At 42.7% G+C, this 16,026-nt stretch overlaps 1 protein-coding gene across 1 annotated transcript in view; it reads left to right on the top strand.

The window, feature by feature from the left end:
- The window catches only part of LOC124712375 (protein lin-28 homolog), a 94,744-nt gene that overhangs the window by 7,882 nt on the left and 70,836 nt on the right, over window positions 1-16,026 (top strand). The window contains exon 2 of the mRNA XM_047242671.1: window positions 7,060-7,199. Within this exon, the coding sequence (XP_047098627.1) occupies window positions 7,060-7,199 (140 nt within the window). The remainder of the gene's footprint in view (window positions 1-7,059; window positions 7,200-16,026) is intronic.

The raw sequence follows: 16,026 nt of genomic DNA, 5'->3' as shown, positions 1-16,026 counted from the left end.
ATTTACTCTCATTCCATTTACTGTATTCATTAGATCGTGCTTTATATTCGGCAGATCGTGTAATTCTTCTTTACTTTCACTGAGGATAGCGATGTCATCAACGAATTTTGTCATTGATCTCCTTTCACACTGAATTTTAATTCGACTCTTGAACGTTTCATTTGTTTCACTCATTGCTTCTTCGATGTATAGGTTGAACAATACGGGCGAAGACTACATCCTTGTCTCACGCACTTTTTAATCCGAGCACTTCGATCTTGGTCTTCCACTTCCGTTGTTCCCTTTTGGTTATTTTACACATTGTGTGTTACCTTGCTTTACCTACAGCTTATCCCTGTCTTTCTTAGAATTTCGAACATCTTGCACCATTTGACACTGTCGAACGCTTCTTCCAGGTAGACATGTCCTATTAACTTGTCTTTATTTTCCTACAGGCTTGCTTCCGTTATGAACCGCAACGTCACAACTGCCTCTCTGGCGCCTTTACCTTTTCTAAAGCCCAATTATTCGTCATCGAACATACCCTCAAGTTTCTTTTCCATTCTTCTTTTCTACTAGGATGGAAACTGTGTTTCACTCTCTATTGGCTAAATGACATCACAGCACTCTTGCAGCATAACAGTGCCAACTGACACACAGTATGTCAAATCATTGATTAAAACATCCAATTAATATTTCATTGCCCGCTTTCACTTGATATATTGCTTAATGGTTTCTTCTGTTCCCTTGCATCTGGAACCGCGCTGCTGCTACGGTCGCAGGTTTGAATCTTGCCTCGTGCATGAATGTGTGTGATGTCCTTAGGTTAGTTAGGTTTAAGTGGTTCTAAGTCTAGGGCACTGATGACGTCAGATGTTAAGTCCCAAAGTGCTTAGAGCCATTTGAACCATTTTTTTGTTCCCTTACATCAAACAAAATCTGCATGGGCAATGGTTTTCATCCTCTCAAGAACCTGTTTCGTCCTTCCAAAACCGTGCTTTGGAGGCACCAACACGAGGGAGAAAAGAGTGTTTCCAGGTTTGGCTCGAACGGATGCAAAAGTGTGTAAGGCGATTGCTGTGTACCATAGCTTTTCATTTTTTTTTTTTTTGTTTGTGAAAAAATAAAATACAGTCCCCGTAATTGCTCAATATTCAGAGCTAAAAACTATTGTTTCTTACGTTTGTGCATGAAACATGTTAAGTCGTTAACGAGTTCTCTTTGATATGTAGAAGACATTTAAAAGAAGAGCAGATATTCGAATACTGCTAATCGTTACTTACGGGGAAAGAAAAGGGAAGAACTCGACGGCGAAACCAGTTTCATTTTTTGTTAGGAAAGGAACATTTTTATTGCCTCGCTTCCTACAAGCTTAACGACTGGTGCCTGACACGAGGTTGTGCCTGGACATAAAGGCGATAAAGCAGAGAGGTAAATTTTGAGAACCAGCTCGGAACATGAGAGATAACATGAACATAGAAAACGCTTTCTTGTTGGAAGATGCCACTGCAACACGAATGTATCGCTTACTTTTATTGAAGTTCTCTTTTCTGTATCTATTAAGATCGTCTTTACAGAAATAATCCATAAGGCTAAACTTCCAGTTACTTCCTTAATAATAGCTCATTCCAAATTTGTTGAAACTCCCATATCAATGTCTTGTAGAGGGGCACGTTTTTAGATACAATTTTGAACACAAAATCTTGTGCTGCAGCAATAAGCTTCTGTACGTTGTTTCCTCTTTCGCGTCTGCAGGGTGGCTGTGCGATATTAACTCAGTGCTTCTGGTAATTATTACTAGGATCATTTTAAATTGAAATACCGTTTTGACCTGACGAACCGCATAATTCGCCCTCCATCCCCTTCGTCGTGTAATAGACCTTCGTAAGCGTTGGCGCTACTATGACTCTAACAGCGAGTTTAAAACGTTTGAAAAATCAAGAATCCTGTCAAGTGGGAAGTTGGTAATGCAAAATCGTTTCTGAATGGATAATGTCGGCCCTATCGAAATTTACAGACGGATGACCGAAGCTACAGAAAAATGCAATGAAATAAACTTCATTCGATAATGGTGCGCCATGTTTAATGACGGATGAACGAATATTTTCACAATCAGTTCTTTATCAAATGATAGTGGCGATTTTGGCTACAGAAAATTGTGTGCTTGGTGAGCTTCTCAACTCTCGACAGGCAAACACAAAAAAAACATCGAATAGGAGCTGCAAAACCTTTCTCACTGGGTGTAAGGTCCGCCCCCGGTAGCTGAATGGTCAGCGTGACGGATTGTCAATCCTCTGGGCCGGGGTTCAATTCCCAGTTGGGTCGGGGAATTTTCTCCGCCCAGGGACTGTGTGTTGTGTTGTCCTTATCACCATCCTATCATCCTCATTGACTGCAGGCCGCCGAAGTGGCGTCAATTGAAAGACCGGCACCCGGCGAACGGCTTGCCCGACGGGGGCCCTAGCCATGCAATTAAATAAATAAATACTGGGTGTAAGGATGGAGAGAAGTTTTTGCAACCGGAGGCTATAACACAGTGATTATAGGACACTCGAATCCCACTCCGGAGAACGACGGTTCAAACCCGCGTCCATCCATTCTGATTTAGGTTTTCCGTGATTATCCCAAAATCGCCTAACGCAAATGCAAAGATGATTCCCTAGCAAGGACACATTCGCTTTCCTTCTCCATACTTCCCCAATCCGAGCTTGTGCTCCGTTTCTAATGACCCCGTTATCGACGGGACGTTAAATACTAATCTTCTGCTCCTCCTCAAATTTTGCACGACATTGTTACTAGTGACAATACCTTGGTTTGCCTAAAAGTCCAGATTGCAAAGCGCCAGTCTATGCAGTGTCATCATTCACAATCCGCAAGAGAACTGGCGTGCTGTCAGAATCTACACTGCCTACGCCACGCCGTTCGGAACAATCTTCGTGGATATTTATTGTTGTGCCGGACGAAAATACACTCGTCAGTACAACGGAGGGTTCTTTGGTTTGCTCCGGACGGAGATAGGCTGCAACTATAACGCATAAAATATCAGTTCATTTTATTTCAATATAGGTATGAAGATTTACCTAAGACAACCCATTTCCACAGGAATGTTCTGAGTATTTACTACTGTCTATGAATATTAAGTATCGCTTTATACGAAGTTACAGGACTCTTCACGTGAATTAGAACTGACATAATGTTCACGGTAATGTCGTGCGTAAGACATTAAATACACTGGTGGTCTGTCTGAGACGATGCTGTCGTCTTGATCGGTGACTGCGAACTGGACCAAGCGTTCCGCTGCTCAGTCATAAGTGGACAATAGATTGCGGTGGCGTAACGAAACTTCATAAAGCGTGGCTACTCCGGCGTTTCTCGTTCGTCGGTGCAGCGACTGTTCTCTTCCGTGGTTTCGTTGCGAGGAGCCAACCTTGGTTTGACACCTCGTTCTTAGGACGACAACACAGTTTTCAAGCGGCATTATGCTCCTTCACAATAACACTCATCAGAATCCTGGGGCATTTAGTAAACCACTGAGTAGTTTGAGATGAAAAGGTTGGCACAGGAGAGGAGTTCGCGGAGGGTCGCATGAGACCAGTCACAAACCTGACGATCCAAGACAATCCTGCCAGAACAAACTTCTGTACGAGGAGCGGTCAATCAGTAACAAAACACAATTTTTTTCTGTCAGCAGATTGGTTAAAAAAATGGCTCAAGTGGCTCTAATCACTATGGAACTTAACATCTGAGATCATCATTCCCCTAGACTTAGAACTACGTAAACCTAACTAACCTAAGGATATCACACTCATCCATGCCCGAGGTAGGATTCGAACCTGCGACCTTAGCAGCCGCGCGGTTCCTGACTGAAGCGCCTAGAACCGCTCTGCCACAGCGGCCGGAAGGTTGGTTTTACTCGGGGTTCTAATGCACCATACTATTCCCCACTCTTTTGGCTACAAATACTGTTTTTCGACATAATTTCCATTCATTGCAATGGCATTATGGCACCTTTCTGGGAGGGCTTATACGACCGAATAGTACCACTCTAACGTTCGACGTCGGAGCCGACGTCTTGCTGTATCAGAAACCTCCTCGTCATCCACGCACATCTTCCCGCAGAGTGCGTCCTTCATTGAGCCAAGGAGATGGAAATCGGAAGGTGCGAGATCCGTGGATGAGGAAGAACGGTCCAATACAAAACTTCCTGGCATATTAAAACTGTGTGCCGGACCGAGAGTCGAACTCGAGATCTTTGCCTTTCGCGGGCAAGGCAAGGTAAAGGTCCCGAGTTCGAGTCTCGTTCCGGCACACAGTTTCAATATACCAGGAAGTTTCATATCAGCGCACACTCCGCTGCAGAGTGAATTCTCATTACGGTCCAATACAGTTTTGTGAACTGCTCCTCGGGTTCACGGACTTTGGTCACACTGTCAAGGGCAAGGAAAAATTTGTTTGCAGTTTTGTTACGACGAACACGCTGAAGTAGTTTCTTAAATTTTCTGAGAGTAGCACAGTACACTTCAGAGTTAATCGTTGCCCAATGAGGGAGGACATCAAACAGAATAACCCTCCCGAGTCCCAGAGGACCGTCGCTATGGCTTTTGGTTAGTGGTGAGGCTTTGCCGTTTTTCTTCGGAGGAGAGGAGGTATGCTGCCGCTGCCGTTTTGTTTCCGGCTTCAAGTGGTAACCCATGTTTCTGCGTCTGCGACAATATTCAACGAAAGACTGCTACTATCAGCCTCGTAGCGCCCAAGCAGTTCTTCTTGCTCTTCATGGTTTTCTGTTTGGTGGTGTGAAACCCAGCGGACACACCCTTGAGCGCTGCAACTGACAGACAAGTGTGTCAACACTACCAAAAGAGACGTCCAGTTGAGCAGCGAGATGTTTGATCGTTCCGCCAGTCGTCTGGAATGAGTGTGTAACACTGAAGGAATCACAGCTGTGTGTAACTGGCCGGTACGCGCGAAGTCGGACAGGTTCGCCAGACATTGTTGTGATGATGGCAGACGCCTCGCTCAACGACTCACCGTGCATTTGTCCGCTGCCAGATTTCCATAGATATTCTACAAGCGTCTCTGAATATTTGCGATTCTCTGGTTTTCCAGTAAAAGACTCTCAATGGTAGCTCTCTGCTTAGAACGCACCTCCGTTACAAAAACACCATTTTGAAGGCTGGGTATAGCATGGCGACCCATTGAAACTTTTTGAAACTATGGATTCTAATGCGGGAATATCCCTCGATGTTCCAAACAAATTCCATATTTTATCAACCGAAGTGGCCTGAAAAAATGTGTTGCAGTAAGTATTGAACGCCATGTCACGGACCGCGCGGCCCTTCCTGCTGGAGGTTCGAGTCCTCCCTCAGGCATGAGTGTGTGACTGTCTTGTTCTTAGTATAAGTTAGTTTAAATAGTGTGTACGTCTAGGGACCGATGACCTAAGCAGTTTGGGCCCTTAGGAAATCACACACACTTGAACCTATTGAACACCCACTGTAGGAAACTATTTGCCACAAGCGTTGTCTAGCGCACAGCCTCTTTCTTCACGTTCTTTTCTTGTGTTCCTTCGGAAGTCAGTCAGTCAGTCTTCAGTTCTTGTAGACCGACTTCTACGTCTACATACATACTCCGCAATCCACCATACGGTACGTGGCGGAGGTTACCTCGTACCACAACTAGCATCTTCTCTCCCTGTTCGACTCCCAAACAGAACGAGGGAAAAATGACTGGCCATATGCCTCTGTACGAGCCCTAAGCTCTCTCATCTTTGTGGTCTTTCCGCGAAATGTAAGTTGACGGCAGTAAAATTGTACTGCAGTCAGCCTCAAATGCTGGTTCCCTAAATTTCCTCAGTAGCGATTCACGAAAAGAACGCCTTCTTTTCTCTAGATACTCCCACCCGAGTTCCTGAAGCATTTCCATAACACTCGCGTGATGATCAAACCTAGCCGTAACAAATCTAGCAGCCCGCCTCTGAATTGCTTCCATGTCCTCCCTCAACCCGACATGATAGGGATCCCAAACGCTCGAGCAGTACTCAAGAATAGGTCGTATTAGTGTTTTATTAGCGTTCTCCTTTACAGACGAACCACACCTTCCCAAAATTCTACCAATGAACCGGAGACGACTATCCGCCTTCCCCACAACTGCCATTACGTGCTTGTCCCACTTCATATCGCTCTGCAATGTTACGCTCAAATATTTAATCGACGTGACTGTGTCAAGCGCTACACTGCTAATTCAAACGTTACAGGATTCTTTTTCCTATTCATCTGCATTAATTTACATTTATCTATACTTAGAGTTAGCTTCCTACCTCTCCCAAAGTGGGCCGGCCGCGGTGGTCTAGCGGTTCTAGGCGCTCAGTCCGGAACCGCGCGACTGCTACGGTCGCAGGTTCGAATCCTGCCTCGGGCATGGATGTGTGTGATGTCCTTAGGTTAGTTAGGTTTAAGTAGTTCTAGGGGACTGTTGACCACAGATGTCAAGTCCCATAGTGCTCAGAGCCATTTGAACCATTTTTTTCTCCCAAAGTGGTGTTCCGTCACCCACCAAACATCCACAACATCCTACTCCACCCCCACGTCATTCCTGAGCCCAACCTGTTGCCACAGGGATCATATCCCTGTGGAAGACTCAGGTGCAAGACTTACTCAATCCACCTATGCCAGTACTGTCACAGGCTTATCCTACCTCGTCATCTTGTATCCTCCTACAGTCACTCATCGATGACACCTTCCCGTACACCACAGCATCATCAGCAAACAGCCGCACATTGCTATCCACCCTATCCAAAAGATCATTTATGTAGATAGAAAACAACAGCGGACCTACCACACTTCCGCGGGGCACTCCAGATGATAGCCTCATCTCCGATGAGCACTCACCATCGAGTACAACGTACTGGTGATCTCCTCTGCTTCGTTTCATTCTGATTTACAACAGTATTCGAAGATCTAAAAAATTGTCAAGTTGTTAGCAGCAATTCTGCTTTCCCGTATAGTGTTCTAGAACAGAACTGATGTTACGAAATCAAGCACAGCAGCTGACTGTATCTGCTTGTGTTGTGTTGTGTTGCAGGGTCGGTGGGCGGCGGCACGTCGCCAGGCGGTGATGAGACGCGCGGCCGGCGGCGGGGCCGCTGCAAGTGGTTCAACGTCGCCAAGGGCTGGGGCTTCATCACGCCCGACGACGGCGGACAGGACGTCTTCGTGCACCAGGTACGGTCGCCGCTCTCCCAGCTATAGGTGGATTTATAACGCACACTGACCAGCCCAAATCTTGTGACCACTGTCCACCGCCGGGGTGAATGCCGCCAGGTGGCGTGGCGGACACTTGAAGAGGCATGGGAAGTAAGCTCACCTCACCACACACACACACACACACACACACACACACACACACACACAGAGAGAGAGAGAGAGAGAGAGAGAGAGAGAGAGAGAGAGAGAGAGAGAGAGAGAGACGAATCTATCGATTTTATGTAATTACATTTTCCTAGAGACGTATTGAGTCTCAGCTTCATGTCCGATATGGATAGCAGCTGAAGTAATGAACGAAAATCTGTGCCAAAGCCAGAACTTGAACCCTGGTCTCCTGCTTATTAGGCAGATGTTCTGATGTAACAAAATAAAAGTAATGTTGTTATTCAATGGAAAAGTTGGAAATTTGAGATTTCTCTTACTGTTTTATCAATCACAATTGGCGTAAGAATCATGGATTGACCATTGTTATAAAATATTGCATTATGAAATGTGAATAGTCTTTACTTGCAGTTGTGCGTGGCTTGAAGCAGTGACAGCTAGCGTGCTATTGATTAAGAAATTGCATTTTCGTCTTTCTAATTACTTCATGATCGTAGATACGATCATACCCGGTCGTGAAGTTATTGTTCTGACAAAACAATTTCCTAAGGGACCTGAAAGTTCTCAAGGGCGCAAAAACAACTGTTAACATCACACAAAAGGGAAATTCAATATTAAAGCTGATGAAACTTCCTGGCAGGTTTAAACTGTGTGCCGGACCGAGACTCGAACTCGGTACCTTTGCGTTTCGCGGGGAAGTGCTCTAGGTTAAAGCTGATGCAAGAAGACGGTAAAACAGTTTCCTTTTTGTCAATGTAACGCCGGCCGAAGTGGCCGTGCGGTTAAAGGCGCTGCAGTGTGGAACCGCAAGACGCTACGGTCACAGGTTCGAATCCTGCCTCGGGCATGGATGTTTGTGATGTCCTTAGGTTAGTTAGGCTTAACTAGTTCTAAGTTCTAGGGGACTAATGACCTCAGCAGTTGAGTCCCATAGTGCTCAGAGCCATTTGAACCATTTTTTTTGTCAATGTAACACGCTCATTGGACTGCTGATCTTCGTGTCAGTAATCTTAGCAAAATGCATAATTAAAATGAAAATAATACTGAGGAGATGATAGGAATGAGCACTGCTAAATGATTCAGTATTTTCAGAACAAATATTTATTATAACTAAAACATATATCGTACCTTATGCTTAGATTTTTATGTCCGTTTCATGTCCATTGAGCGCTCTTTTATATAGCCATTGTCCTTTTGAGTGCCCCGTGCGTCGTCACTATAAGTTATAACAGTTCTTCTTTTTACACAGCACTCAGACGGAACACGTTTTTATACATTTAGTAAAAAGTCACATCAGACCGCCACAAATCTGCGTCCGTTTTACTTACGGAAAACAGTACAAGTCTTTAGCGCTGAAGGCTTCATTTGTTCTTCAGCGAACAAAATAGTGAAGGATCGCATATCTGTCCATATTTTTCTGTTTATATTGCCGCCCAAAGACGACGAATTACATTATTTAGGAAATTCCACCATCGCTATGCGACGCCTTATTATACATTAATCATTCTTTGCCTTCTGGCTGAAAGTATTAACTGTTTGCTGTTTTAATGAAGCCAAAAATAGCGAATATCACAATGTGTTACCCATTAACTCAGTTGCACATACTACCGTAATCCAGTGCCCTCTCCAACACAAGATGGGCCCAGGTGTGCACTGAAGTTTGCGTTAGGGACAGAATTAAATGAGGGTAGCTTCAGTGCCAGTGTGGTGTAGTGGATAACGCATCTGCCTAGTAACCAGTTCCGTTTCAGCCGCGCTCGCGAGTGGCCGCTGTTAACTGTTGCGCTGCGCTTCAGTGTTTACATCGCTGTACTTGTGCTTCGCCGAGTGCCGTCTGTCCGTTAATCTCCGTGTTCGTTCCTGTTCCTTGTGATCTGATCGCTCTTTCTGGTCTTGCTGCTGCTACTTGGAATTTCGGTTGTTTAACCGAAATTGCTTCGCTGGATTAACCATGGCTACAAACCTCAGGAAGAATACTCTGGTATTTGCTTTTGACAAAGAATCCCGTCCTGTTCAGCCGACATCCCTGGAAATTGATGACTGGATTACACAGGTAATTGGTCTAAATTCTGAAACCGTTCATACCTGGCAACTGGATCAGGAAAAATACTGTGTTTTTGTCAAGTTAATCAGTGCTTCGACTGTTGATAAAGTGTTACGAAAGTGGGGCTATGAAGTAGATTTTGTGCATAGAAATGGTTATAAAAGTAAGGTTTCCATCTATAGAGCGGACATTCATTACAAAACCGTTCGTGTCTTGAATCTCCCCATTGAAATTGAAAATGATAAGATTAAGGAAGCTCTTTCAAACTACGGAGACGTTAAATCAATTGCAAATGAAAGATGGTCGCCTCGCTTTAAACTGCAGTGTTTTAACGGGGTCCGCTGTGTAGAGATGGACGTTAAGACGAATATTCCGTCTCACATAACTGTTTGTGGGTATAAGGCACAAATTGTTTATACAGGTCAGGAAGCTACATGTCATATATGTAACGAAACCGGCCACTTCAGACAGGAATGTCCGCGGCGAACTGTTGTGCTTAAAAGTAATTTGATACAGCGTCAGAAGCTTACCTTAAATGATCTGTTACCAAAGAATAGCCCGGAACAACTGGTTGAGGATGTTTACGCAGCGGGACAAGCTGATGTCTCCCTTCACGATAACAGTCAATTTCCCCCGTTAACAACAAAAGGAAACCCCGTTGCCACTACTCGTGAAACTGAAATGCAACCGAAAAAACGACCTCTGGAGCTAACTGATAGTTGCTCAGAGGACGAGCTGTCTTGTCCCACTCCCTCACTTCGCAAGCAAAAACAGTGCGATGAGAAGGCAGAGGAACCTGAAGGCAAAATGCGAATGGAAACTAATGAACAGAAAGATAATACACATACGGTACCAGAAAATGAAAGGGGTGTAAGTAGCATTAATTTGCAAGAAACAACAGGTGCAGTAGCCGATTGCAAAGATCAGAATCTATCTGTTAATAAACAACTTCAGGGAGAGGATGCAAAACTGCAGTCTCCATTTGTTTCCCTCGATCAGAAAGTGAGTGAAATTAATAAAGAACGAGGAAGTGGTGGCCAAACTGAAATCACGGTCAACACCTCAGGGCAGGCGCCGGCAACCGAAATTGCGAAAGCGTCTGCTGCTGCTCCAGATAAGCCGCGAAGTAAAATACCGACGCAACCAAATGAGAATGTAGCTCGTAACCAAGGGAAGGGAAAATCCAGTAGGGGCGACCCAAGCCCAAAGAATGTTCAGTCCGAAACGGTCGTACACGAATCACTGGAGGAAAAATCAGAAAGTTTACCAGGAAATCAGTCTGCTTGCGGCACAAGAGAAAACATCAGAAGTAGAAAAAAACGGGACAGTAACTAATAAACTGATTGAAGTGATATTCCATGTTCAGCCTTCCGAGAAAACTGTTACAGCTTAACTGAACCCTGAACCACAGTAAACTAAATTAGTTCAACAAAACAACTACATAGTGACAGCGCAATGACGCAATCTTATTCTGTCACCACTATAAACATAAATAAAATCACGACCGGTTTGAAATTATCGGCCCTTAAGGAATTTTTGTACGAATCCGCGACTGATATTGCCCTGTTACAAGAAGTTCTAATTTCGGATTTGGTAATTCCCGGTTTTGTCAGTTACATAAATGTGTCTCCCGAAACAAGTGTTGGAACAGCTATTTTGGTGAGGGAAGGGATTACAGTAAGCGAGTTGGAACGACTGGAATCCGGAAGGGGAATAGGACTAAACATCTATGATGTGACTATCATCAACTTGTACGCCCCTTCAGGAAGTTCTCATCGAGCTGACAGGGCACGTTTCTTCAAAGATGACCTGATATACTTGTTAAGGAAATCACCAAGACAGTTATTACTTGGAGGTGATTTTAATTGTGTTTTAAATCGAAAAGATCAGTTACCTAATTTTAATTTCTCAAGTGAACTAAAACAATTAGTTACTGGTTTAGAATTAAAGGATATATGGGAAATCAAATACCCCTCCACTGTTGAGTTCACTTATGTCACGGCAACATCACGTAGCAGGATTGATAGACTATATATTTCTAAAAATCTTGTAACTTCCGTGACAAAAGTAGAAACCGTTCCTACGTACTTTTCAGACCATTCAAGTGTCTTAGCTTGCATAAATCTAACAAGACAGCCGGTTCGCCGATTCAAGAATCAGTGGAATTTGAACACTTCCTTGTTAGTTAATCATGATTTAGAAGATCTGATTAAAGAAACATGGGCAATATGCCTGCGAGCCCGTAGTAGATATGCCACTGCTATTGACTGGTGGGTTAAAATGGCAAAGCCAAAGTTGAGGAAAGTTCTTATTCAATACAGTGCCCAGAGCGCAAGGGAAATGAAATGCACTATAGAGTATTACTATTCTGTTTTGAGAGATCTATATGATCAAGTCTCAGCAGGTTCCTCACTTCGGATAGCAGACATAAAAAAAGTCAAAGCCAAGTTACTTAATATCAAGAGAAGTCAAATGGAAGGGTTGAAGATAAAATCGAAGGCAAATTCGGTGTCAGCAGATGAAACTACTTCCCTATATCATTTAGTGAAGCATACGAAAAACGGGAGAAGGACTTTTATTGAAGAAATTCGAACAAAACACGGCACGATTCTCAGAACCCAGCAGGATATCATGGACGAGATTTATCGCTATTATTGCGAGCTATATTCTGTACATCAAAGTAGTGATACTTCCTTGGAAGAATTCCTTGACATCATAGCCCCACAGCTGACAGAAGATGACAACGAAAATTTTCTCGAGGTTGTCAGTGAAGAAGACGTGTATGAGACTCTGTGCGCCTCGCCACCAAAAAAATCCCCAGGACCGGATGGTCTGCCAGCAGAGTTTTACATCCGTTACTGGCCAATAGTAGGTGCGAAAATTACGGACATTGTAAATGAGGTTATTCAGGGTAAAATGATTCCGGCTGAGTTTAAGGAGAGTAAAATTGTTCTGGTGCCAAAAAATAATGGAAACAAAGATTTAAATAATTTTCGTCCAATTTCACTGCTGAATTCTGATTATAAATTAATAGCTAGAATAATAAACAAGAGAATTTCATGCCTTACAGATAAAATTATTAGTCAACATCAGAACTGTGCGCAAGGCAGAACCATTTTTCAAAATCTAGCGGAATTCAGGGATATTATTGCAATAACTTCTGTAACAAACATAAAGTGTGCTTTATTGTTTTTAGATTTTTATAAGGCGTTCGATGTAGTTAACCATGAATATCTTCTACAGACATTGAAGAAAATAGGTTTCAACGATAGGGTTATCCAGTTGATTAAGAACATAGCAACTGGAATAAATGCTAAAATAGCGGTGAATTGTCAACAATCCAGGCCGATGCAAATACAACGAGGTGTTCCTCAAGGAAGTCCTCTGTCCATGTCGCTCTTCGCAATTTCGCTGGAACCTTTCCTCCGACACGTCCATGCTACATTAAAAGGCTTAACATTATCAGGAAACAAAACAGTTATAAGAGCCTATGCTGACGATATAGGGGTCATTATAAGGAATAATGACGAGGTAACCACGCTAGCAACAGTGATTGATTCGTACTGTAGAGCATCTGGAGCCAATGCAAACGGAAAAAAAAGTAAGATGTTAAATCTCAGAGGTTTTGCTAATATCAACGTCGAGTGGGCAAAATTAGTCGGACAACATAAAACACTTGGGATCACCCTGACAGCATGCCCTATGAAAATGACGGCTTTAAATTGGAAAGTTGCAGCAGATAAAGTGCAAGGAGCCATTGTAGAGAATTTAACTCGATATATGAACCAAGTTCAACGAACACAGTATATCAACTCATGCATCCTTGCTAAGGCTTATTATACTGCCCAGCTGTTTCCAATACCGAGAATGATAGCGAGAAGAATAATGTCCAAAATCACAAAATTTTTGTGGAGAGGTGAAGTGTTCAGAGTACCTGCTAAAGTAGCCACTTTAGATCCTAAAAATGGTGGACTAGGATTAACTGACATAACGGATAAAGCCTCTGCTCTTTTTATCAAAAGGCAAGTTAATTTAATAAGAGACTCGCGAGAAAGCATAACCAGCCAACTTTTCGAGATCATTAAACCTCCAAGCCTGCTTCCCCCGATTGACGTGCAGAATATCAACAGTCGCTTACAGCACGTGAGGATTTTCTATGTTGAGTTTAGTTATGTCAGTGTCGAACTCAGGCAGTCCCGACACTTAACATCGAGAGCCATAATGCGGGAACGAAAGAAAAGCGAAGGAAGAAACAAAATAGAACGACAGTTTCCAAACATTGAGTGGACTGAGATTTGGAAGAACATTAGTTCTAATGTGCTCACGTCTAACATAAAAACGTCATGGTACAAGACAGTTAACAACATAGTTAGCACCAATGAAAGACTGCACGCAATCGGACTCTGTGAAACAAATTTATGTCAACAATGCCATCTAGTTGACACAGTAATTCATAGATATACTTGCAGTGGTCACATGAATAGTTGGAAGTGGATCCGGGAGCAAATAGCTCTGATTACAAGAACATCCCCTGAGTATATATCGCTGTCATTGATAAACAGGCCTGAAGCACGCTATTTCCCAGAAGCAAAAAATAACGCTGTGTACTGGTTGCTGGGAAATTTTGTTAACTACGTCCTTAACAAATTAGGATCCGATAGCATCATAGAGTTCAAGGTACACATGCTGTGTGAGTTCCACAAAATTAGAAGCTATTCGAATCACAAGAAAAAGTTCGGTAATATGCTAAAAATTGTATTTGAAAGAATGGGCATTGGTTAATATAAAAAAGAAGACTGTGTTGACAGTGATGTATTATAGTTACCTTAAGGATACTATTTAAGATTTTACAGTATATTTATTATGTGTGCTTTCTCTACTTCAGAGAGTAGTTTTTTGAAATTTATAAGCTAATGTACAGAACTTATGTGACATTGAGATTGTGTGTCTAATAGTGCCAAACACAAAACATGAAAGGTGCATTATTGGCTTATACTAGAAATTTGGAAACAGACAGTTTTTTATAGAAATTTCCTTATCGATTGGTTAAAACCATAAGATTCTATCCGATAAATGTAATATTCAATGGCTGGCACATTGCCCTGTTCATTTTTGCAGTGAAAGACTGATTATATAGATCTGATCACTTGAAATACTTAGATTCAATTAATGTCCAGAAAGTGTAGTTGGAAGGCTAGTCAACTTTATTATATATCTCCTTTCCGCCATTCCCAAGTATTTATGTTTAATTTAATTCTTTCTGGTGATTTAGTCAGTAACACAATCTTCTGTTGTCTTTCCTTAATGTCAGCGCAATTGAAATGATCAAACCGCTTTGTTTAAATAACTTCATGTATGTATAACTTAGTATGTATTTGCAATGTGTAACATTGTTTTTTTTTAATAAAGGTTTTATAAAAAAAAAAAAAAAAAAAGTAACCAGGAGACCCAGGTTCAAGTCCAAGCCTTGGCACAAATTTTTATTCCTTACTTCAGGTTCTATCCTTATCATTGATGAATAATTAAATCTTTAAGCCGACCTGTCACGGAATGTGAAAACGGCCGCGGGCGAGGAGTTCGTGATGTTACACCGCGGAATTCCACGTTCACTGCACTGCGGAGCGTGAAACGAGGAATCTGGCAAGTTAAATTTTTGCCTCGTGGAGAGGAACGTGGCCAATTAGATGCAACATCGTGTTAAGTCACAAGCAGAACGTACGAACCGCTATACTGTATGGCGTTAAACATCGTGTTTGGTGGGTTTTCTTTCTCATAGGGTACGCGGAGCTAATACAAGCCGTTTACAAGCATCAGCAAATTGAGGATCTCTCGAAAAAGCGTCGTTTTAGCAGCGATTTGTTCTAATAAGAGGACTGGAAACTACTTATATGTAGATAACAGCTTCCTATAGCTGATCTTTTTAGTGTTATAACTCGTGTGCTACGAAAGTATACCGTTTCAGTGCTACGGCACAATGATGATCTATCAAAAGCGCCACGTTTTGGTACAGTTAGCACATCAAGTATAACATAATAACATTTGGAGATAATGTACAGACATTGTAGCTCACTTGATAGCGTCGTGACGTGGGAGCTGTAAAGATGAAGGTAGCGGATCCGAGTCCACATCCTTCCAATTTTTTTTCATATTTTGTTCCATAAAAGATTCTAGTTCTTTCTTATTCGTGTAATAGAAGTATTATCTCAAAAGTTGATGTTTTGTATTATGAGTACGGTATTCGCTGCAATTTTTGTTGCAATTTCGAACGGCTGCAATGTTTCCCCAGTGGCAAGAAATCTTAACGTGACTGCCCCTCTATTTCTGAAAGTAAACGCAAGTTATACAGATTGGAAGTTTTTGCTATTATGAAACTTTCCGTAAAATATATACTGATCAGCCAGGACCGTATGACCACTGACCTGCTATCGATATTAAATCCGTCCAGGTAGCAGCGTCATGTGGCGAGGGAAATAACTGCTAGTCGGACACACGTACAGCGCGTGTGGTATCAGTGGGCGTGCTGTTCGTGCGTAGAAAGCGAAGGCTCGAGATCTGTCCGAGTTTGACGGGGGACAGATTGTGATGACTCGGAGACTCGGTGTGAGCATTTCGGCAACTGCAGGACTTGTCGGGTGTTCG

The sequence above is a fragment of the Schistocerca piceifrons genome, chromosome 8, assembly GCF_021461385.2.
Source record: "Schistocerca piceifrons isolate TAMUIC-IGC-003096 chromosome 8, iqSchPice1.1, whole genome shotgun sequence".
NCBI classification, from domain to species: Eukaryota; Metazoa; Arthropoda; class Insecta; order Orthoptera; family Acrididae; genus Schistocerca; species Schistocerca piceifrons.
Note: the sequence above shows the minus strand (reverse complement) of the source record. Positions and strands in the feature narration are given on the sequence as shown.